Source organism: Argopecten irradians, chromosome 13 (genome assembly GCF_041381155.1).
Source record: "Argopecten irradians isolate NY chromosome 13, Ai_NY, whole genome shotgun sequence".
NCBI classification, from domain to species: Eukaryota; Metazoa; Mollusca; class Bivalvia; order Pectinida; family Pectinidae; genus Argopecten; species Argopecten irradians.
The window spans coordinates 32507973-32532929 of NC_091146.1; the positions used below are offsets into that span (position 1 = coordinate 32507973).

Consider the following 24957-nt stretch of genomic DNA (forward strand, 5'->3'; position numbering starts at 1 on the left):
AATTAAAATTTACGTAATGACATTCATATCATTAAAAACTAATCATATTTAAATAAGAAATAAAATGTTATGTTTGTATATCTATACTGAATAACTAATTATTAAATCTAAACTCAAAGATTTTAAAGATTTTCAGTGTCGCTTATGTCATCGATAATGTTTATCGTGTCGCTTATATCTTTCCAAAACTAAATATGGGAGACACGTGGGTTAAACAGGTTGTGACAAAATGTTTGTTTATATTGCTAATTGGCGCATCAACATGCAGATCACAACAACTGGAAGTGGTTTCTAAAGAAGTTTTCCAGGATATAATCAAGGACACGAAATATGTGCTCGTTTTATTTTGTAAGTATCAAAAATTACAGAAAATGATAGGTTTTTGCAGATGACACGTTTGCAACAGTGCAATCTTACACAGCTGCCTTATACACTGTACAAATCACTGTGTAATGACATAATATTGGCTGCATATATTAGTGTTGAAATTCCTACCAAAATATTTTTTTCAAGAAAATTACTTTTATATGGAGTTTAATTATTTTGTACAAGGATTTATAAGTGAGAAGGATTCGTGACCTGTCCCTAAATTTACATTACTAAACACCACACGAGACGCCTATGAACCGGGAATAAAAAACCATTTTTCTCAACAAATACTTGTTTTATCGAATCAAACGAAACACCAATGAAAAGTTTATTAAATTTCACAACGTTTATCACTTGCTTTAAGGAAGGAAGATTTAGAGGATATGTCTTAAATTTTCGTTAAAAAATACGACAGCACATGAAATGACGGCCCACTTCAGAAAGTAAGACGGTAACCCTCGCACCCGCAATCTACATCAAAGGCTGCACCGGCGGATATCAAAGGAAAATCAGTCGTCGCCCAACGTCACGTCAGTCCACAAACACAAAAGCGCCTGCCTTGGACTTCCCCAAAACCCAGTGTGACTTATCCTTCTCATATACGTCCTTGTTTTGTATTATATTTCTTGTCACTTGTGTCTAAAGTCACATGAGCTTGAAGATGACGATCTGTCAATAATATACAATGTATAGGTCGGGGAATACCACTAACTTGTGTAATTATAACCAGACATGTTTAGTGCTGTGTATCGCGAGGTATGTAACAATACAGTGTTCACGATACGATACGTATCACAATATTTTGATAAACATTTCAAATGTTGTGGTTTCATTGTAAATGTGTTGTTAGGTTGGTTGTATGTACATGTATGGATATTTTTTTAGCTTTTGCTTACATGTACTCATTACCAAAGATGCGACTTTTATTCATTTCCCATGTTCCATTATTAGATTTAGTAAACAGAAACTTGAAATAAGACCAGCAATGCAAGCGCTCTTATAGCTCACAGACGCTGACACAAGTTTAGTGTTTTGCTCCTCGTGTGATTATTCCGTTCATTTTTATTTTGTTACTAAAAAATGTTCTGCTGATGTTGACCAAGGAGATAATCCAATGTTCAATTTTTTATTTTCAGGTATCGCGATACTAATAAATTGCACAATATGCATCGATGCACCCGCCAAAAAGATTGCAATATCACTGATGCATCGGTGTGAATCGTTACACATTTAGTCATGTTATATGTGGACGTTGTACGGCCTAGCGTAAACAGGCCGATGGGTACCGAAGTGAAATTGGATTGAACCTATACATAATTAGTTATAGAGTAGTACACCAATGTAGCTTTGTTGTATGTTACAATTGTGTGTTTCTAATTGTTTGTTATTTTTACTCATGTTTTAGCACTAATTTCGTCAATTATTTGAGAGTACAAAGGGAGGCAATCCAAACATAAAATCTTGACTTAAAAATCTGAGTAGCTTACGGTACAATATTAAGTCACACCATAAAATTTGTATGTCAAACAAACACACACTTATATTTGTATAGATATTTATTAATTTATTAGAGGAAGTTAGCTGATGTATACGTTTTGTATTTTTTTTAGTTTTTTTTTTTTTTTTATTATTATTTTTAAGAAAAACCATGTGCGTTATTACCAGCTGTTTTCATTCTGTTTTGCTGGATTCACCTTGAAGCCATGTCATGCTATCGAAGCACCGCACAAAACACAACATGTACGACCTACTTGTTCCTGGTGTGATGTGATTGAGAATGTTTGAATTCTGTTTCAGTTTATGACATGGAGACTTGTCCTCGATGTGCAGCAGCTGAGAAGGAACTCCTTCAGGTTAACACTATGCCAGATCTATATGACCATGGTAAGACTTATCTCCCCTTACAAAAAATTACTGAAACCACATATATTGTAATTTAAATTCTATCTGCAGAATGTGCCAGCATTTATAATTGATATAGTAGTTGTAATATGTCTGACATTGTCAAGTTTGAGTAAAAACATTATAAGCCTAGTCCTGTTGTTGCTCTGCAATTATAACCAATCTACGCAAGTCATACAATGTTTACAAAACAAAATATTTCAGAAAGGAATAATATAGCTATATTCTTCCAATCCGTGATAGACTAATAAAATCTTACATGGGTCGAGATCGATCTAGCTGTCAAGTGGACGAACTTCTGAGGGACCATCAAAATCACTTTGTTATTAAATATGATTCATTATATTAATAACAATTATACACATTTTAAAGACATTGTATAGGAATCTTGACAGGTAATGAAATTATTTACTATGTTATATAACCACAAAGTTGTTGTAAGCATGTTCGTAATAAACATGTTTTACTGTATACAGTCATCTTACATGTATCACAAAAATGTCCTTTATGTACAGGTTCCCATATACATTGGTAAATTGGAAGATATGGTATTATTTGTAAAGTGAAAATAGTTTATTATTGTTTTTAAATATATGTAATTGGAACCCTTGTAAATGTTAGTTTTGGCATGTCTTTTGATTAAGAGATCTTTCCGGATCCCTTGATAATGGATCTGTTGAAATGAAACATCACCGGTGCCATCGTAAAAGGATCACATGATTTCTGTCTTTTATCGAATTAATAGCAATACAAACAATTAAAGTATGTCATGTTTTTTTAGCAATACAGATAATAAAATGTGAGGATCCAGAAACAGCTGTGAAATACGGCATAACCACAGTGCCACAGGTCGTGTACTTCAGGGACGGCGTACCTGCATTATTTGAGGGTAATGTTAAGGTCACAATCTTAATGTCAAAGGTCACAATCTTAATGTCAAAGGTCACAATCTTAATGTCAAAGATAACAGTTATCTTACATGTCAAAGGTCACAATCTTAAATGTCAAAGTTCACAATCTTAGTGTCAGATGTCACAATTGTAATGTCAAATGGGGCAATTTTAATGTCAAAAGTCACAATAGTAAATGTCAAAGGTTGAAAACTTTATCCTATTTGAGTTTTAATTTCAGAGGTCACATCATAATCATATCCTTTTCGAATTTTTACAATTTATCTCTTCATTTTAATTAAATGTATTTACAGTTTCAAAGCATCATGACCTTAGTTTTTGTCCACGTATATGTATAAGGTGCACCATTGTACAATGTATAAGTTGCATTCCTGATTTCCAGTTTACTTAAAAGGTTGAAATAATTCAACCAAATCTTGATATTTCACTGATCCAAATTTCGTTACCATAGCAATCACCGGCGAAATCGTGAACATATCATCCCTATAAAAATAATAGGTAATATGGTATATCGAAATACATGTATTTCGAGATCCCAAAAGAACATATATACGTAAAGTACAATTTAAATTTACCGTCGACTGGTCGCCAATTTTGGATAATATGATGTCACAAAATTCACGACCAATGATGACATCACATTCTCCCACTATTCACTGATTTGTCACCAGTTTTAGCCATGAGAGATTTCTCTGTCAATCCCTAAAGTATGATAGGTTCTGGCAAAACAATTACGTGACGTCATTATACGGTGTAACCGTGGCGTGCATTATCGATGACCTCATTGATATTGAGATGTGGTCGACCGAACAATGTTCATGTCGTGTAAATTTATGGCTATTATCTCAACTTTTTCTTTTATATATGGGAGAAAAAGAATCATTCCCTACCTACCTATGAAGGCTTTACAATGAATTACATCCCTTGGGGAAATTCATGAATGTCCAACCCTCGACAAGCCTCATGAATTACCCCTCGGGTGGTTATACCCTATAGATGGGAAAGAATCAATTAATCACCGGAGGGTGGGACTAATCGACGGTAAATTGTACCTTACCCACATCGCTTTGGAATCTCATCCCCCACCCCCATGTTGGTATCTCTCTTACACCAATCCTCAAAACCCTTGGATATATAGATAGGAAAGACAATTCAGTAAATAAATGATGACTTTTGAATTGCAGCGCCACAGGATGTTCGTGAGATTAGGACAATGGACGTGGAGATTTTTGTGGAGGAATCTCAACAAGTGGCAATGAAGACACTCAATGATGAGAGCTTTGAGCACCTGACACAGGCCGCGACAGGGGCCACCACAGGGGACTGGCTAATTATATTGTATGTTATGAGAGGCAACATAGGGGGGCCACCACAGGGGACTGGTTAATTATATTGTATGTAATGAGAGGCAACATAGGGGGGCCACCACAGGGGACTGGCTAATTATATTGTATGTAATGAGAGGCAACATAGGGGGGCCACCACAGGGGACTGGTTAATTATATTGTATGTAATGAGAGGCAACATAGGGGGGCCACCACAGGGGACTGGCTAATTATATTGTATGTAATGAGAGGCAACATAGGGGGGCCACCACAGGGGACTGCCTAATTATATTGTATGTAATGAGAGGCAACATAGGGGGCCACCACAGGGGACTGGCTAATTATATTGTATGTAATGAGAGGCAACATAAGGGGGGCCACCACAGGGGACTGCCTAATTATATTGTATGTAATGAGAGGCAACATAGGGGGGCCACCACAGGGGACTGGCTAATTATATTGTATGAAATGAGAGGCAACATAAGGGGGGCCACCACAGGGGACTGCCTAATTATATTGTATGTAATGAGAGGCAATATAGGGGGGCCACCACAGGGGACTCCTAAATTATATTGTATGTAATGAGAGGCAACATAGGGGGCACCACAGAGGACTGCCTAATTATATTGTATGTAATGAGAGGCAAATAGGGGGGGGCCACTAAAGGGGACTGGCTAATTATATTGTATGTAATGCAACATAGGGGGCAAAGGGGACTGGCTAATTATATTGTATTAATGAGAGGGAGGGGACTGTAAGATTATATATGAGGGACTATGAATGAGGCAACATAGGGGGTGGGACCATATGAATGAGAGGCAACATAGGGGGCCACCAAAGGGGACTGTAAATTATATTGTATGTGATGGGAGGGGCCACCACAGGGGACTTGCTAATTATATTGTAGGTAATGAGAGGTATGGGGGCACCATAGAGGAAACTGTAAAATTATATTGTATGAAATGGGAGGCACCATAGGGGAAACTGTTAGATTTTATTTTTGGTCATCTGACTGGAATTCAATGTGCTTCGTCAACCGTCAGTAAACTTTTTGCATTTGAAACTTCCTCTCAAAGTTCCTCTAGTGGGATTGAGCTGAACATTGATAGATAGAATTGTCCTGTTATGTTTGAGACAAAACCCAAATTAGCTGTCAAAATAGGCATTCAAAAACACATTTTAAACTTCTTCTCAAGTTATACTGGTTCGATTTGGCTGAAACTTGCATGTATTGATCTTTACAGGGTCTCGAGCAAATGTTATTTTTTCAATTGATCTGAATTCCAAGATGGTTACCACAGCCGCCATTATGAAAAACACATTTTGATTTAAAGTAAATCTTCAGCTATAGTCTAAAAATTTGTTTGAATGTAAAAGACATTGCCTCAAAAGTGTTGTACAATGTATTTATATTGCACTGTCTTTCCAAAATCCAAGATGGATATCAATTTACCATCTTGAATCTTATTTAGTCTTTTCCTATTCAAATTGTGCCAAGGCTGCATCGTCCTTGGGCCTCTTGTTTATGTATTAGTGTCATTATAGGGGAAACTGCAAGATTATATTGAATGTAATGTATATTATTTGTTATTTAGTCTGCTATTGACCCCCTATAAAGGCAAAGAGGGTCAGGAAGATTTAAAGGGGGCGAGGGCATAGCAACATCAATGTGACTGTATATTAAAAGCATCACAAACAAAAGTGACTGATCATCTCTGCATTCTCGCTGAGATAATCACTTAAAAGTTATGCTGATAAATTAAAAGTAGATCGATGATTGATCTGAAGGTACGAATCCCTCCATTTATTTAAAACCACAGTCGAGAAAAGTCAGAAAATGCTTTAATTGTTACGTTGGACTTTCGCCGCGTCATCAGCTTTCAAACTTGCGTAGTGGAAGCAACTTGTATATAAACTTGCATTTCATTTAATTTGAAGTATTAAAATGATTTCAGTTCATTTTACACAAAAATTAACAAGTAATATATATATTTTATGGTAATGAAATGGTATATTTAGTTGATGTGAATATGTTTAAATTTTTGAAGCGAGAGCGAGAGCCGCCATATTGCACCATAATAAAAACTACTGACCCCCTTTAAAGTGAATAGTCGGGCAAAGAAAACCAGTCTAAATGCGTTCATTGGCCTTCCAAGAATTCTCACTTATTAATACGACGGTCAAGTTATGCTTAGTTTCCCAGTTCTGACCATTAAAGTAAAGAAAAGTTGAAAGCATTGAAAACGAGGCTGCGTGGAAATGTAACCACGGACATAGTGAGCCGGGAGGACGTTTTAGAATTCCCATACTTTAAATTAATTTCTTCGTACGCAGACAGATTTTGGTGAGAGATTTTATTTTTCTATCTCATAAGAAATTTATACTGGATACATTCACACCATTTTTACCGACTTTAGCCATCCTTGCCGGACTGTTCACTTTAAAGGTTCGAATACTATGTGGGGCAGTTGCCAGGTTCTGATTGGGTTCACAACTATCAAATCTGGCAGGTCCTTAAATGATTTGCAGTTTCATGCTTGTTTCTATGTTATAGATGTCTTCTTACAAACATCAATATGGTGATTTTGTGTAAAATTTTCTATTGTTCTATAGTTACCGGCCAACCTGTGAGAACCATCTCTCGGCTATTGAAGGAGCAGGAGTAAAGTAAGTATCTGCAGTATTTTCAGTACATGTATACAGGAGGGAGGAGCTTACAGGGACATGGTGTTTATTGTGGGAGGGGCAGAAATGGGATGTTTATAGGGGAAGGGGTAAATACAGGGAGAGGGCTTGTAGAGGAGGGGTGATTTTTAAAAATGGATACTTACAGGGGAGAGGGGCTGTAGAGGAGGGGTGGTTTTAAAGGATGGACACTTACAGGGGAGAGGGGCTGTAGAGGAGGGGTGGTTTTAAAGGATGGACACTTACAGGGGAGAGGGGCTGTAGAGGAGGGGTGGTTTTAAAGGATGGACACTTACAGGGGAGAGGGGCTGTAGAGGAGGGGTGGTTTTAAAGGATGGACACTTACAGGGGAGAGGGGCTGTAGAGGAGGGGTGGTTTTAAAGGATGGACACTTACAGGGGAGAGGGGCTGTAGAGGAGGGGTGGTTTTAAAGGATGGACAGCTTACAGGGGAGAGGGGCTGTAGAGGAGGGGTGGTTCTAAAGGATGGACACTTACAGGGGAGAGGGGCTGTAGAGGAGGGGTGGTTTTAAAGGATGGACACTTACAGGGGAGAGGGGCTGTAGAGGAGGGGTGGTTTTAAAGGATGGACACTTACAGGGGAGAGGGGCTGTAGAGGAGGGGTGGTTTTAAAGGATGGACACTTACAGGGGAGAGGGGCTGTAGAGGAGGGGTGGTTTTAAAGGTTGGACACTTACAGGGGAGAGGGGCAGTAGAGGAGGGGTGGTTTTAAATGATGGACACTTACAGGGGAGAGGGGCTGTAGAGGAGGGGTGGTTTTAAACGATGGACACTTACAGGGGAGAGGGGTTGTAGAGAAGGGGTGGTTTTAAAAGGATGGACACTTACAGGGGAGAGGGGCTGTAGAGGAGGGGTGGTTTTAAAGGATGGACATTTACAGGGGAGAGGGGCTGTAGAGGAGGGGTGGTTTTAAAGGATGGACACTTACAGGGGAGAGGGGCTGTAGAGGAGGAGTGGTTTTAAAGGATGGACACTTACAGGGGAGAGGGGCTGTAGAGGAGGGGTGGTTTTAAAGGATGGACACTTACAGGGGGAGAGGGCTGTAGAGGAGGGGTGGTTTTAAAGGATGGACACTTACAGGGGAGAGGGGCTGTAGAGGAGGGGTGGTTTTAAAGGATGGACACTTACAGGGGAGAGGGGCTGTAGAGGAGGGGTGGTTTTAAAGGATGGACATTTACAGGGGAGAGGGGCTGTAGAGGAGGGGTGGTTTTAAAGGATGGACACTTACAGGGGAGAGAGGGCTGTAGAGGAGGGGTGGTTTTAAAGGATGGACACTTACAGGGGAGAGGGGCTGTAGAGGGGGGGTGGTTTTAAAGGATGGACACTTACAGGGGAGAGGGGCTGTAGAGAAGGGGTGGTTTTAAAGGATGGACACTTACAGGGGTGAGATGGGTTGTAGAGTAGGAGTGGTTTTAAAGGATGGACACTTACAGGGGAGAGGGGCTGTAGAGGAGGAGTGGTTTTAAAGGATGGACACTTACAGGGAGAGAGGGGCTGTAGAGGAGGGGTGGTTTTAAAGGATCGACACTTACAGGGGAGAGGGGCTGTAGAGGAGGGGTGGTTTTAAAGGATCGACACTTACAGGGGGAGAGGGGCTGTAGAGGATGGGTGGTTTTAAAGGATCGACACTTACAGGGGGAGGGGCTGTAGAGTATGGGTGGTTTTAAAGGATCGACACTTACAGGGGGGAGGGGCTGTAGAGTATGGGTGGTTTTAAAGGATGGACACTTACAGGGGAGAGGGGCTGTAGAGGAGGGGTGGTTTTAAAGGATGGACACTTACAGGGGAGAGGGGCTGTAGAGGAGGGGTGGTTTTAAAGGATGGACACATACAGGGGAGAGGTGTTGTAGAGTAGGGGTGGTTTTAAAGGATGAACACTTACAGGGGAGAGGGCTTGCAAAGGAGGGTTCACACTTCTGAGTCTGTGGGATATTTGGGCTGTTCATTTATTCATCTATAATCTTCATACATACTGTAATATGGTATCATATCAAGATGTATGTTACAGCTCCTAGTGATTGCCTTAAAATCAGTTTAAATACCAAGAGTGTAAACATTTTATAATGAAATGATGTTTATCTTCGTTTGAGTGATATGGTGTATACTTTGGTCCAGGAAACAATTGCTTGGTAATTCTGCCCTGTCCAATTCTTCCCTGTTCCTAAATTTGATTATCACTTTATTTTGCAGGTTGAGACACAAGATGAATGTTGCAAAAATCAATCTAGATGAAAGTCCGCGTCTTGAAAAACGTTTCAAAATCAAGGAATGCCCTACAACTTATTTGTGAGTAAAATATTTTCTCTCTGTGAAAATAAAAGGTATCCTGCCTCACAACTCTCTATAAAGACCAAAGGCTATGTTGAATGAATGAACTGTGAAAGAGTCATCTTCTACCTATGGGTCATGGTGAGTGGACCGGTTAAGGTGTCTGACATTCTGCCACTAGCCCTCCACCTCTGGGTCACAGTGACTGAGTGGTTAAGGTGTCTGACATTCTGCCACTAGCCCTCCACCTGCCGGTCACAGTACTAGTGGCTGAGTGGTTAAGATATCAGATTTTCTACCACTAGTCCTCCCCCTCTGGGTCACAGTGGCTGAGTGGTTAAGGTGTCTGACATTCTGCCACTAGCCCTCCACCTGCGGGTCACAGTACTAGTGGCTGAGTGGTTAAGATATCAGATTTTCTACCACTAGTCCTCCCCCTCTGGGTCACAGTGGCTGAGTGGTTAAGGTGTCTGACATTCTGCCACTAGCCCTCCACCTGCAGGTCACAGTACTAGTGGCTGAGTGGTTAAGATATCAGATTATCCACCACTAGCCCTCCCCCTCTGGGTCACATTGGCTGAGTGGTTGTATTAGGTGTCTGACATTCTACCACTAGCCCTCGGTCACCTCTGGGTTACAGTGGCTGAGTGGGTTGTATTAGGTGTCTGACATTCTTAGCCCTCACCTATTAGGTGTCTGACACTAGCCCTCCCCCTCTAGGTCACAATGACTGTGTGGTTAATATGTCCGATATTCTACAACTAGACCTCCACCTCTGGGTCACAGTGGCTGATTGGTTAAGGTGTCTGACATTCTACCACTAGCCTCCATTTTGGTAATCTAACTCTTACAACCCTTAATTACTACCATGAATTGAAAGTTACAAGTTAGCCGTGATCAAACTAATATGTACACAAAAACTGAATGCTCAGATTATTTCAAATCATGAAAAAGTTCTGCCAAACTCGATTTAACGAGATTTAAAATCTTACAATGATCCTACCAACAAGATTTGATTAGTGAAGGTAATATCTTCTGTTACAGAAGATTATCTCCCTTTAACTTAAAACTGAGCGATTGTTCTCCTTTGCAAGCCAAGAATTATATACCTCGACAGCCTTACATGTTCATTGTTCAAAGGTTATCTCCCTTTGGTTTAACGACTTCTCCAGGCCTTTGCTTGCTAAGCATTACATTGCTCTCTAAACTTTTTAAATCTTAATTATCATTCTAATAGTGCAGGAATATCTCTCTGTTTGCCACATTAAAATAATTACACATTAATCAAACACCTGTTTGCTATTTTCAGTTTCCGGCTGGGACGTATGTATCACTACTTCTCCGAGGATCCTGACCAGTATCATGTCCATCAGCTCATCAGTTTTGTTTCCACGTGGTATAAAAATGTCAAGGCCGAGAGTGTTCCGATAGAACCGACTGCTTTGTAAGTTATCAATATACCAACTTATTGTGGTATAAAAATGTCAAGGCCGAGAGTGTTCCAATAGAACCGACGGCTTTGTAAGTTATCAATATACCAACTTATTGTGGTATAAAAATGTCAAGGCTGAGAGTGTTCCCATAGAACCGACGGCTTTGTAAGTTATCAATATACCAACTTATTGTGGTATAAAAATGTCAAGGCCGAGAGTGTTCCGATAGAACCGACGGCTTTGTAAGTTATCAATATACCAACTTATTGTGGTATAAAAATGTCAAGGCCGAGAGTGTTCCGATAGAACCGACGGCTTTGTAAGTTATCAATATACCAACTTATTGTGGTATAAAAATGTCAAGGCCGAGAGTGTTCCGATAGAACCGACGGCTTTGTAAGTTATCAATATACCAACTTATTGTGGTATAAAAATGTCAAGGCCGAGAGTGTTCCGATAGAACCAACGGCTTTGTAAGTTATCAATATACCAACTTATTGTGGTATAAAAATGTCAAGGCCGAGAGTGTTCCCATAGAACCGACGGCTTTGTAAGTTATCAATATACCAACTTATTGTGGTATAAAAATGTCAAGGCTGAGAGTGTTCCCATAGAACCGACGGCTTTGTAAATTTATCAATACACCAACTTATTGTGGTATAAAAATGTCAAGGCCGAGAGTGTTCCGATTGAACCGACGGCTTTGTAAGTTATCAATATAACAACTTATTGTGGTATAAAAATGTCAAGGCCGAGAGTGTTCTGATAGAACCGACTGCTTTGTAAGTTATCAATATAACAACTTATTGTGGTATAAAAATGTCAAGGCCGAGAGTGTTCCCATAGAACCGACGGCTTTGTAAGTTATCAATATACCAACTTATTGTGGTATAAAAATGTCAATGAGAGTGTTCCGATAGAAACGGCTTTGTAAGTTATCAATATACCAACTTATTGTGGTATAAAAATGTCAAGGCCGAGAGTGTTCCGATAGAACCGACGGCTTTGTAAGTTATCAATATACCAACTTATTGTGGTATAAAAATGTCAAGGCCGAGAGTGTTCCCATAGAACCGACGGCTTTGTAAGTTATCAATATACCAACTTATTGTGGTATAAAAATGTCAAGGCCGAGAGTGTTCCGATAGAACCGACGGCTTTGTAAGTTATCAATATACCAACTTATTGTGGTATAAAAATGTCAAGGCCAAGAGTGTTCCGATAGAACCGACGGCTTTGTAAGTTATCAATATACCAACTTATTGTGGTATAAAAATGTCAAGGCTGAGAGTGTTCCCATAGAACCGACGGCTTTGTAAGTTATCAATATACCAACTTATTGTGGTATAAAAATGTCAAGGCTGAGAGTGTTCCCATAGAACCGACGGCTTTGTAAGTTACCAATATACCAACTTATTGTGGTAGAAAAATGTCAAGGCCAAGAGTGTTCCCATAGAACCGACGGCTTTGTAAGTTATCAATATACCAACTTATTGTGGTATAAAAATGTCAAGGCCGAGAGTGTTCCGATAGAACCGACGGCTTTGTAAGTTATCAATACACCAAGTTATTGTGGTATAAAAATGTCAAGGCCGAGAGTGTTCCAATAGAACCGACGGCTTTGTAAGGTATTAATATACCAACTTATTGTGGTAGAAAAATGTCAAGGCCAAGAGTGTTCCCATAGAACCGAGGGCTTTGTAAGTTATCAATATACCAACTTATTGTGGTATAAAAATGTCAAGGACGAGAGTGTTCCGATAGAACCGACGGCTTTGTAAGTTATCAATATACCAACTTATTGTGGTATAAAAATGTCAAGGCCGAGAGTGTTCCGATAGAACCAGCGGCTTTGTAAGTTATCAATATACCAACTTATTGTGGTATAAAAATGTCAAGGCCAAGAGTGTTCCGATAGAACCGATGGCTTTGTAAGTTATCAATATACCAACTTATTGTGGTATAAAAATGTCAAGGACGAGAGTGTTCCAATAGAACCAACGGCTTTGTAAGTTATCAATATACCAACTTATTGTGGTATAAAAATGTCAAGGACGAGAGTGTTCCGATAGAACCGACTGCTTTGTAAGTTATCAATATACCAACTTATTGTGGTATAAAAATGTCAAGGCCAAGAGTGTTCCGATAGAACTGACGGCTTTGTAAGTTATCAATACACCAACTTATTGTGGTATAAAAATGTCAAGGCCAAGAGTGTTCCGATAGAACCGATGGCTTTGTAAGTTATCAATATACCAACTTATTGTGGTATAAAAATGTCAAGGCCGAGAGTGTTCCGATAGAACCGACAGCATTGTAAGTTATCAATATAACAACTTATTGTGGTATAAAAATGTCAAGGCTGAGAGTGTTCCCATAGAACCGATGGCTTTGTAAGTTATCAATATACCAACTTTTTGTGGTATAAAAATGTCAAGGCTGAGAGTGTTCCCATAGAACCGACGGCTTTGTAAGTTATCAATATAACAACTTATTGTGGTATAAAAATGTCAAGGCCGAGAGTGTTCTGATAGAACTGACGGCTTTGTAAGTTACCACCAAACATATTTATATTCATAGCGATTCATTTTCGTCGGACGATAGAAACTGTGGAAATAAATCACTATAAAAAGTTCTGGGCATGGCTTATATGCATCACACTATAAACTGCCATGGAAATAAATCGGCTACCTACTACCAACTTAGCTGTCAGCTACCAGGCCCCCGCTACAGGCTATGGCTACCAGCTACCAATTATGGGTATATAAAGTGATACATTCACTCCCTCACTACCTATGAGGAGTTTTCACTAGAAAATGAAACTAGTCAGGTACACTATACATAATACAAACTACGTCCAGTAACCAGCAGCTTGCCAGGAACAACAGATAATTTTTTTTAATTAACAGTATACATATATATATATATTATAGTATCAAGGACATGAACTCGAAAATAATTTGTCTTTCCATTGGCCAAGTATTGACAAAGTTATGACTTGATGAATCGGGAAATTTACGAAAAAATGCTAGGTAGACATTTCCCTGTCCGGTCGAAATGTCTTCTTGCCTCTTATTGGTACCTCAAAAAACCAAGCCAAAATCACAAAATCTACGCTTGTGGTGGTAAACAGTACCCATAACTGTGTTCAACCACAATCTCCTTTAGAGGTGTCATATGCCATACTTTGTAGAAACTCCATTTAAACATTGTGTAGCTCACTGACTTTAACCATCACCGCAATGTTCATTTGTTCTTCGGAACGCTTCCCGATTTTACAGACAAGCATAATGTAGTCACGATATGTAAAATCGAGAAGCAATGTGAGAGAAAAATGAACATGGCGGTGATGGTTAAAGTAAGATAAGTATTATAAAGTAAAATAAGATTTATAGATTTATTTAGAAATTTTCTTCCAATTCAAATGTGTGAATAAAATTCAATGATTCAATACTAGAATTTTTTTTAATCTGCTACGTCATCATCCTTGATACTCCAGGGGTTACTATCACTGACTTTATATCCACCCCTGGACTATCTTGTAGTAAAACTGGAGGCTACAGAAGACACAGGTAATTTGATTCTTTGATGTACATCAAAGAAATTGTACAACAGTATACAGTATTGTGATTGACTGTGTGGCTTTGAAGTTGTGCATCGCTCTCTCTGTAGTCTTCAAAAGAAATCTATGCAGGCCTGTGCTTTGTCAGTATTTTTCTCCTGAACTGCCCTCAGTTTTTCTTTGGCAAAGTGCAGTGGTGGATATAACGTCAGTGATAGTAACCCCTGGAGTGTCGAGGATGCTCTGTCACCAGATAATTTCTATCTAACTCTTTCTCCTGCAGAAGGCTCAAAAGTAAATGTGTAAATTGAGTGCACGGAATATGATTTCCAAAAGAAGAATGTTGCAGGTCAAGTCAATCTTCACTTCTATGGTATTAACAATAGTTTTAATACCAAAAATTAAAGCAGTTTGTGATCACTGTAAATTACTTTAGTTTTCTATCTGTTGTAGTGACGCACTGACTGAAGGCATTGCTGATTATTTAAAGGTAGGTTTATATTTATAATGGATATACTTACAATTAGCGATACATGTATATGAATACATATATATGGATGGGTACGAATTGAAAGGGGAGCGACCATTATTTATAAAACATTCTATATTTTCTTTTTCTCATTATATCAATTGTCCGATGTACAATGAAACACACTGCCATACAATACTACCTGTTACCCAGGTATCACACAATTGACACTGTGACACAGGTACAATATACATGACAGCCACTCAATGATTATGTGTATTCAATTGAGCGGGTAGCCTTCCTGCAGAGATAATGATATGTTTTATATTGACACTCATCCTAGATTCAATATTCAAAATGTGAAAATAGAAAATATATAATATTTTTCAGAATAATGGTCGCTCCCTTGCAATACATATATGACCATTTATTGTATGTATCCCTGTAATTATGTAAAGTTATATCTGTCTATGCATGGTCCTGTGAACTGGTCCCTCGATAGTCCCCACCCCAAACGGTCCATATTGTGAATTTTTCTAGACTGTCGGATGATCTTAACATAGTCATTGTTCCTTGATACTTGTCCGAATTGCAAGTTTTCCAAACTATATCATAGGCACACTATTTGTTAAGTCATACTTTCGAAATATTTATATTGTGCTGTTATTTTTTTCAAATTTCATGTTCTTAAAAACTGACTATTACGGTTAGCAGAATCTCTTAACACTTCATTAAAATTAAACACATAAATTAAATATGTAAATAAACACTTAAATAAGAAATAAACCTTTTTAAAATTATGAAATTATTTTTGGGGTGGTCGGGTGCTGTAGTGGTTAATCACTAGCTGGTTGGGGTTTGATTCCCTGCATGGACGTGAAAAGGTCTTACAGGTGTCACTTACCTGATCACGTGGGTTTTCTCCGGACTCTCTAGCGAAAGCGATTTGTATATTTTAAGTTGTATAACTTGTTTCACACTTTTGCTATGTCAATCTAATAACAAAAAGTTTTATATATAATTTTACTTATTTACTCCTAAGAACGCATTTGAACCCTTCTAAAAACTAAAGCTGGGACATTCTATTTTTGAAATATCAGGGGTAAATGCGTTAAAATAATATAACATTTATTTTTGTTTCCAGGATTTGATGCAGGGCCCGAATCGAGGAAAGTTTCTCTTAGGTCTTGGTACTGTTTTAGGGGTTGTTTCCCTTGTCCTGGCTATTGTCGCCGTCACTTGTCCATGTAGAAGGAAGGAAGTGAAATTAGAATAATCGATAATTTTCTACGCAGTTATTTTTTGTATCTCTTTAAACCTTTTGATATTTATTGTTCGAATTTTTTGCTAAGTTTACATTAACACTGCATTTATATAGAAGAAATGAAGAGTATTTCTGCAATGGAAGGAAACGGAGTTTATGTTGATTAGATACCAGTGTTCAAATGTTCGGATTATGTAACGACGGTTTACTTACGTAGCATTACATACATGTACATTATGTTTTAGCTATAAAATAGAAAACACTATCATGCAGTTACTTAAAGATGCTCCACCGCCGAAAAATGGTATTTTTCACTATCAAAAACAGAAGACTATTTATTATTTTTCTTCAGTTACAAAAGTTACTTACTTTACACCATTACCAACATTGAAAACTATGAGCTTCTAATTTACCTCCAAGATAAAAATATGAAAAATAATTAATTTCATCCCGAAAAAATTCCGTGGCGCTATATCCTATATGGAATGAAGTACTGATAGCGCATGCACCAAAGCCAAAATAAATTATTTTATATCATTTTTTGTGTTAATTAGACTTATGTATACATGATTAAACACTAATTATTGTTCAAATGATGAATATCATTTATGCTCTGTCGGCGGTGGAGCATCTTTAAACTACTTTAAAGTGAATATTTGGGCAAAGACATCTTTGATACTGCAGGGGTTACGATCACTTACGATCTCTACACCTCTGGACTATCTCATACCAAAACCAAAGGTAGCTCAGAGGAACAAATTTGAACCAATCGCAGGCCTGTAAAAATTTTCTTGAAGGACTACAGATTGAGAGAGCGACGCCTTACATGTACTTCAAAGCCACAAGCCAACCACAGTGTACATGCAGTTATATGGCTCTTTTGATGAAATGTTCTGTTCTGTTGCCTCCAATTTTACTATGAGATAGTCCAGTAACAATGGAAAAGTCTCTTTGAAATTCAGCACAGTTCTAAAATTAAATTTACCAAACTCTTTGAAAAAGAGGCTGTGTGGAAATTTCAGGATTCCAGGAGACATTTTAGGATTCCTAAAATAAAGAAGGAACTTCTTCCGATGCAGAGTGATTTTGACAGGAAATTTCATTTTTCTATTTTGTAAGAAATTACGCCGGATATATTAACACAATTGTTACCGATTTTTTTTTTTTTTTTTAGCCTTCGTTTGCTCGAATATTCACTTTAAGGAATTTAGAGTTTAGAGAATGATATTTTGATGTGTTACTACATGTATTAATTTTTTTTTTCATGCAAGGATTTACTATAATCAGTTGTATTCAATTTATTATGTATTTGGTATATTAATCATTTTGTCAATACCGTATTCGACCCAATAAGCGCCCAGGGCGTTTAAAAAAATTGAAAAAATGAAAGGGTACTATTCAGACAAAATTATTGTAAAACTGTACATTATTGTGTAGTTTTGGTCTTTATTTATGTCTGTGCAATTGAAATCGAGCTCTAAAAAAAGGGAGGGGCGCTTATAAGGACATGGGCGCTTATTGGGTCAAATACGGTAACACTATTTCAATACAAACAAATTTCTTTCTACGCTCTGGTGCTACATTAAAAATGATGCTCTTATTTATTTAACCAAATATGTATGTGTACAATTACTATACCTCATACTAATTAAAGATGCTCCACCGCCAACAGAGCATAAACATTGCCTATTATTTGAACAATAATTGATGTATAATTGTGTTTATATGTGTCTAACTAACACAAAAACGCATATAAGATAAATCATTTAGCTTTTGATGCATGCACAATCAGTACTTAATTCCATAAAGGGCATACATGCAGTGCCATCGAATTAAGCTATTAAGTAGGGGTATTAATTTTTATCTTAAATTAAAGTAAAAAGCTCAAACTTTTCTATAGTGATAATTATGTAAAGCAAGTAACTTTTGTAACTGAAGCTATAAAAGAAACCCACTAATTTTGTCTGCTCCTGTTTTTGATTGAGAAAAGTGCTGTTAGTTGGTGATGGAGAATTTTTAAATTGCTACTCATATTAGCAGATATCAATTAACAGAATTTTTTTTTTTAATTTTGACCTGTCATTGTTTGGTTGTCTTGTTTCATGGATTTCTGATTATATTGCTTGATGTCAATAGCTTTCAAATCAACAATTTGCATATTGTGTCATTTTGAATTGATCATGAGTATTCATTTTATTTGTATGTGTTAGCATAATCATTTATTACTTTTGTGACAGTGAAAGGTTTAGATAGCGGAAATATACCTGTATGTGGTATTTTTTTCACTTGTTAGCTCGCCTATTCAAAGAATAGGGGGAGCTAATGTTGTCACCTCGGTGTCGGCATCGGCGTCAGCGTTGGCGTCCCATTTCACGTTAAAGTTTTTGAGCAAGTTTCTATTTCGTCAATTGTCTAAGCTTAAGTCATCATAAATGTTTATGATTTTATTTTCCTAATGTGTAAGGATGCTGAACGTGATAATACAACCAATTTGGGGCCCTTTAGGGGATTTTTGAGTCTGTTAATTTGTCATATTTCCATGTTTAAATAGTAAATACTTGAACATCAACTTCTTCTGAATAGCCGAGCTTTGCTGTTCTCCAACAGCTCTTGTTTCAGAGTTGTCCTCTCTTGTTTCAGAGTTGTCGTCTCTTGTTTCAAAGTTGTCTTTTGTTTGAGTTGTCTTCTCTTGTTTCAGAGTTGTCTTGTTTTAGTTGTCTTCTCTTGTTTCATAGTTATCTTCAAATGTTATAAAGTTGTCTTCTCTTGTTTCAGAGTTGCCTTCTTTTGTTTGAGTTGTCCTCTCTTGTTTCAGAGTTGTCATCTCTTGTTTCAGAGTTGTCCTTTGTTTGAATTGTCTTCTCTTCTTCTCTTGTTTCAGAGTTGTCTTCTTTTGTTTTAGTTGTCTTCTCTTGTTTCATAGTTATCTTCAAATGTTATAAAGTTGTCTTCTCTTGTTTCAGAGTTGTCGTCTCTTGTTTCAGAGTTGTCTTTTGTTTGAGTTGTCTTCTCTTGTTTCAGAGTTTGTCTTTTCAGTTGTCTTCCCTTGTAGTATAGTTGTCTTCCCTTTATTTTGTAATGTTGTGTTTTAAACATTTTCTAGCTAATGATTTGAATACTCTGGCATATTTCTTTCCTAAAAATGGCTATATGATGTAATATGTGAGAGGAGATCAATCTATCTTTCACAAACACAATGGAGAATTGAATGAGTATTTGATTGACTAAAATGGATTTAATGTACCCCCACTTTAGCTTTGGTACAGACTTCTTCTACCACATGTTCTTATCAATTTTTTTTTCGTTAATGTAGACTTAATTAAACAACCTTATTGAAATTTGATGTTCATTATATACTTTGTAAACTCTGGAATTTAGATTGTTTAAGACTATAGTGAGTTATGGTTTTTGAAGTTATGACATAGTGCCTTCCTGCAGACTAGTCTATTCTGTATTTGCATATTACAGAGTTATCTGTCCTTGTGGGTGGGTATTGATTGTGAAGTCTTGTGTTTGTGAGCTTAACGTCATACAATGGATACCTACCCACAAGGGAGCTAACTCTGTAATATGCAAAGACAGAACAGTTTGATGATATTTCAACTTTCTATTTGCATGGTGCATATCCGCCATCAATATTGGTACTGTAAATATTTGTTTGAGATATCAATTTTATCGGAACGTCACGAGAGAGCCCGTCCGTGAATTTTTCTAAAATTTTCTTTGAAAAATTGTATGAAAGTTATGTATGAATGCATGATTGCCAGTTAAACACTTGATCGCGAAATACGAAAATGTAAAATATTGTATAACCAATTAATCTTGCATTTATTTTTTTATCAAGTGTATCACATTTCCTTATTTAAAATATGGACATTGGATAATCTGTATTGAACTGGTATATGGGTTTATTTCCTTTATTTTTTGTTGACTATCGAATGTTTTAATAAACCTGGATTCATTGATAGCTTGTTGTAGTTATTTATTTTCCCAAGCGAAACGTGTTTGCGAGGAATATTAAATTGGGGTCTGTCCGTCCGTCTGTCCATCCGAGATTTTTTTTCCGGGCTATAACTCCAAAACCTTTCTATGCAGCTCCTTGGAACTTTCTGTTTATATCAGACAAGTGCCCTAGTTGTGCCTTTTGCTATTACAGGCCTTCTATTTTTGATAGTGTTTCTGTCCCCAATAACTCAACATGGATCGAAACTTCCTTAAAAATTATGTATATGAATAATAAATTGTACTTTATAACTCTTTTATCTTGATATATACTTGTATTTGGGTTTTCATACTAAATGCCATGCGCGAGGGATACTTCCACGCTTTCAGGCTCCTTCTTACATTTGGTTGTATTGTTTTACTTTCCTTCGTAATATGTATGGTTTTTAGCGACTAGACCACAGGTCTTTGGCTGTAAAGATATAGATACCTGGTGCTCAGCATAAAGGGAGTGGGACGACTGGTTCTCCTGTTGTCAGTATAATGTGACCAGGTGGGGTGTGTTGTGTAGTGTCTTCGGCGGCATGATTCCACTATACAAGAAGACACAACACGAATATACCGCAGCTTCCCAAAACACGCAGCACGCACGACATACACACAACATATACGGGAGGTCGTCCTTACATGACCCTGGCTGTTAAAAGGACGTTAATTAATTAATCAAACAAACAAACAAGATACGGGAGACCTCAGTATATTTTTTATACTGACAACCAATAGTCAATATACAAACAGAATGTATGTACAGGTTTTGGTATCTATAATGCATAATGTGAATTAGCTGTTGGTTAGACAATTCGTGTCAAGTCCTTGTGTAGATGTTCGATTAAAAGTTACACGTGATGTTCGATTAAAAGTTACACGTTCTGTTTAATTAATTAACAGTAAGATATCTTCAGGCATTTAAAATTTACCGCAATCTTATTTTATAAAATTGATGAAATTTCATCATTTGAACAATAATTGGTGTTTAATCGTGTATATGTATGTCTAATTAACACAAAAAATAATATAAAATAAATTGTTTTGCCTTTGGTGCATGTGCAATCGGTACTTCATTCCATATAGGATAAAGTGGCACGGAATTTTTTCGGGATGCAATTAATTCTTTTTTTATATTTTTAACTTAAAGTAAAATAAGAAGCTCAAACTTTTCAATGGTAGTAATGGTGTAAAGTAGGTAACTTTTGCAACTGAAGAAAAATACCAAATTGTCTGTTCCTGTTTTCCATAGTGAAAAAAAACCATTTGTCAGCGATGGAACATCTTTAAATGGAATACCGATAATACAAATAAAACGGAAGTAATTTGAGGAATCTTCTTATGGAGACAACAACAACAAGCTTAAGAGTCAATATTAGAGTCCCTATAGTTTCATACATTTACATTTTTAGACAACTCAAATTCACTGGAAATTTTAGTTTTATAAATGAAATATCATGATACAAAATTCCAATATTTGAATTATGATAAACATGCATTCACAGATGGTATCACTATTTACATGCATCATTAGACTCTTCCATACATATCTACCAGAGGGTCACAAGTTGTACAACAAGAGCTGTTGGAGAACAGCAAAGCTCGCCTATTCAGAAGAAGTTGATGTTCAAGTATTTACTATTTAAAAATATCAAGCAGTGCCCTCAGTCTATATTATTTTGCCTATAATAGAAACTTGCTCAAAAACTTTAACATGGAAATATGACAAATTAACAGACTCAAAAAAAACCTAAAGGGCCCCAAATTGGTTGTATTATCACGTTCAGCATCCATACACATTAGGAAAATAAAATCATAAACATTTATGATGACTTAAGCTTAAACAATTGACGAAACAGAAACTTGCTCAAAAACTTTAACGTGAAATGGGACGCCAACGCTGACGCCGACGCCGGGGTGACAACATTAGCTCCCCCTATTCTTCGAATATGCGATCTAAAAACGAGGCTTGCCGGTAGTTATGGCAATATTCTGCGATCCCGAGGGTAGAATATACTTATCTTTTACACCTCGACGTATTTTTATTTCATTTTTTATTCTTTTTTTCTCTCACAAATTTACAATCATGATACCCTAGCATGCCATTTTGAAAAAGGGTCGAAGACAATCACAAATGCAAGTAAATTATCCACACTTTAAAATTCCCGTTATTTGATTTTGTTTGTGTTCTTTTCATTCAAACCAGCATAGTTTTCTGAAAATAACGTTAGAATTTTACCGAGAAAATTGTAATGTTATTATGACTCAGTGACGTCACGATATAGAATTGTGTGAGTTTATAAGACTCTTTCATAATTAAGTGGATATGAAGGATAGGGATATTCTACCCGAGGGTCACAAAATGTAGTAAAATCCAAGGCTCGCCGAGGGTTTTGCAACATTTTGTGATCCCGAGGGTAGAATATCCCTATACTTCATATCCAGTTATGAAAGAGTATTTTTCTTTCATGCGTCGACGTTTTATTGCAATTTTACAACTATAATATCCCGCCATTTCTAAATAAATTCGAAGAAATCCACGACTGAAAGTTAATTTTCCATACATGAGGAAATAGAAATTTTGTTGACGCCGTGACGTCACGAGGCTTTATTGCATGGGTAGCCATGCAATATACAGCCTCAGGCGACATGAGTGTATTATTGCCCTAGCCTAGAACAGCCAGTATTAGGTATGAAAGAAAAATGAGTATTTCACCCGTAGGTATTGCCAAAACGCTGTATTCTTCAGGGTGGTGTTCTTTAACTTAACCAACGTTAATATGAATTTAAGGCAAAGCCTCAGAAGAGCGCAGCTACATATAAAACAAGAGGCCCATGGGCCTTAACGGTCATCTGACTCATGGCACAAAACAACAAAGTCACAGTATAAAGTATTGGTTAACGATTAATATAAACAATACAAGGAACTCCTTAGTTGAATATGTAAGTTTCTGAAAAAGGTAAATGTCATTTGTTGAACAAACTTGGTAGCCCTTCATCCAAATATGGTCGAAACCCATTCAAGGATTAATATAAGGAGGAGTCAGATTTTAAAGCCAAATTTCAGCAAAGATACCATTTTGGACCTCGGTCATACTATCCCCATGGGTCTTACCTCGGTCCTTTATAAAATATGATTGTCCTTACCTAAAGTTCCCCCTTCTGAATCAATTAAAACCACTATAGACCAATTTTCATTGAGATCGGAGACTGAAACCTTAAAACAGGAAGTGGGCCAGCGGCCATCTTGGAATACCAAAATCTTTACGAAAATGTTTGCATGTTGTTCGGCATCAATTAAAACCCCTATAGACCAATTTTCATTGAGATCGGAGACTGAAACCTTAAAACAGGAAGTGGGCCAGCGGCCATCTTGGAATACCAAAATCTTTACGAAAATGTTTGCATGTTGTTTGGCATCAATTAAAACCCCTATAGACCAATTTTCATTGAGATCGGAGACTGAAACCTTAAAACAGGAAGTGGGCCAGCGGCCATCTTGGAATACCAAAATCTTTACGAAAATGTTTGCATGTTGTTCGGCATCAATTAAAACCCCTATAGACCAATTTTCATTGAGATCGGAGACTGAAACCTTAAAACAGGAAGTGGGCCAGCGGCCATCTTGGAATACCAAAATCTTTACGAAAATGTTTGCATGTTGTTCGGCATCAATTAAAACCCCTATAGACCAATTTTCATTGAGATCGGAGACTGAAACCTTAAAACAGGAAGTGGGCCAGCGGCCATCTTGGAATACCAAAATCTTTACGAAAATGTTTGCATGTTGTTCGGCATCAATTAAAACCCCTATAGACCAATTTTCATTGAGATCGGAGACTGAAACCTTAAAACAGGAAGTGGGCCAGCTAAAATTAAGAAAATTTGCCCTTTTGGGGCCCCACCCCTCAGTTCTTAGGGTTCAGACCAGACTCATTTACATAAAATATAATTGTGTTTCCCCAATGTTGTTTCACACCAAATATGAATAAAATTCATCCAAGGATGGAGGAGGAGTAGGATTTTAAAGCTAAAATTAAGAAAATTTCCCCATTTGGGGCCCCACCCCTCAGCCCCTAGGGGTCGGACCAGGCTCATTTATAATATGATTGTCCGTCCCCAATGATGTTTCACATCAAATATGGATGAAATCCATCCAAGGATGAAGGAGGAGTAGGATTTTAAAGCTAAAATTAAGAAAATTTCCCTTTGGGGGCCCCACCCCTCATCCCCTAGGGGTTGGACCACGCTCATTTATATAAAATATGATTGTCCGTCCCCAATGATGTTTCACACCAACTATGGATGAAATCCATCCAAGGATGAAGGAGGAGTAGGATTTTAAAGCTAAAATTAAGAAAATTTGCCCTTTGGGGGCCCCACCCCTCAGCCCCTAGGGGTTGGACCACGCTCATTTATATAAAATATGATTGTCCGTCCCCAATGATGTTTTAACACCAACTATGGATGAAATCCATCCAAGGATGAAGGACGAGTAGGATTTTAAAGCTAAAATTAAGAAAATTTGCCCTTTTGGGGCCCCACCCCTCAGCCCCTAGGGGTTGGACCACGCTCATTTATATAAAATATGATTGTCCGTCCCCAATGATGTTTTAACACCAACTATGGATGAAATCCATCCAAGGATGAAGGACGAGTAGGATTTTAAAGCTAAAATTAAGAAAATTTGTCCTTTTGGGGCCCCACCCCTCAGCCCCTAGGGGTCGGACCAAGCTCATTTATATAAAATATGATTGTCCGT

General features: G+C 37.5%; 1 protein-coding gene across 1 annotated transcript; it reads left to right on the top strand.

The window, feature by feature from the left end:
* The first annotated feature begins 194 nt into the window (after window positions 1-194).
* Window positions 195-20173, top strand: LOC138305826 (uncharacterized). The gene is made up of 9 exons (XM_069246091.1): window positions 195-348; window positions 2167-2253; window positions 3053-3160; window positions 4367-4520; window positions 7121-7174; window positions 9403-9498; window positions 10790-10924; window positions 14929-14965; window positions 16089-20173. Exons 1-9 carry the CDS (start codon window positions 195-197, stop codon window positions 16218-16220), a joined length of 957 nt encoding a protein of 318 aa, XP_069102192.1. The 3' UTR covers window positions 16221-20173.
* The last annotated feature ends 4784 nt before the right edge of the window (window positions 20174-24957 follow it).

Excerpts from the sequence above, each read along its gene's own strand:
- LOC138305826 (XM_069246091.1), top strand. The coding sequence starts at position 195 with ATGGGAGACACGTGGGTTAAACAGGTTGTGACAAAATGTTTGTTTATA. Across the intron at positions 4,521-7,120 it reads GGGGACTGGCTAATTATATT|TTACCGGCCAACCTGTGAGA; the intron begins GTATGTTATGAG and ends ATTGTTCTATAG. Across the intron at positions 14,966-16,088 it reads GCATTGCTGATTATTTAAAG|GATTTGATGCAGGGCCCGAA; the intron begins GTAGGTTTATAT and ends TTTTGTTTCCAG.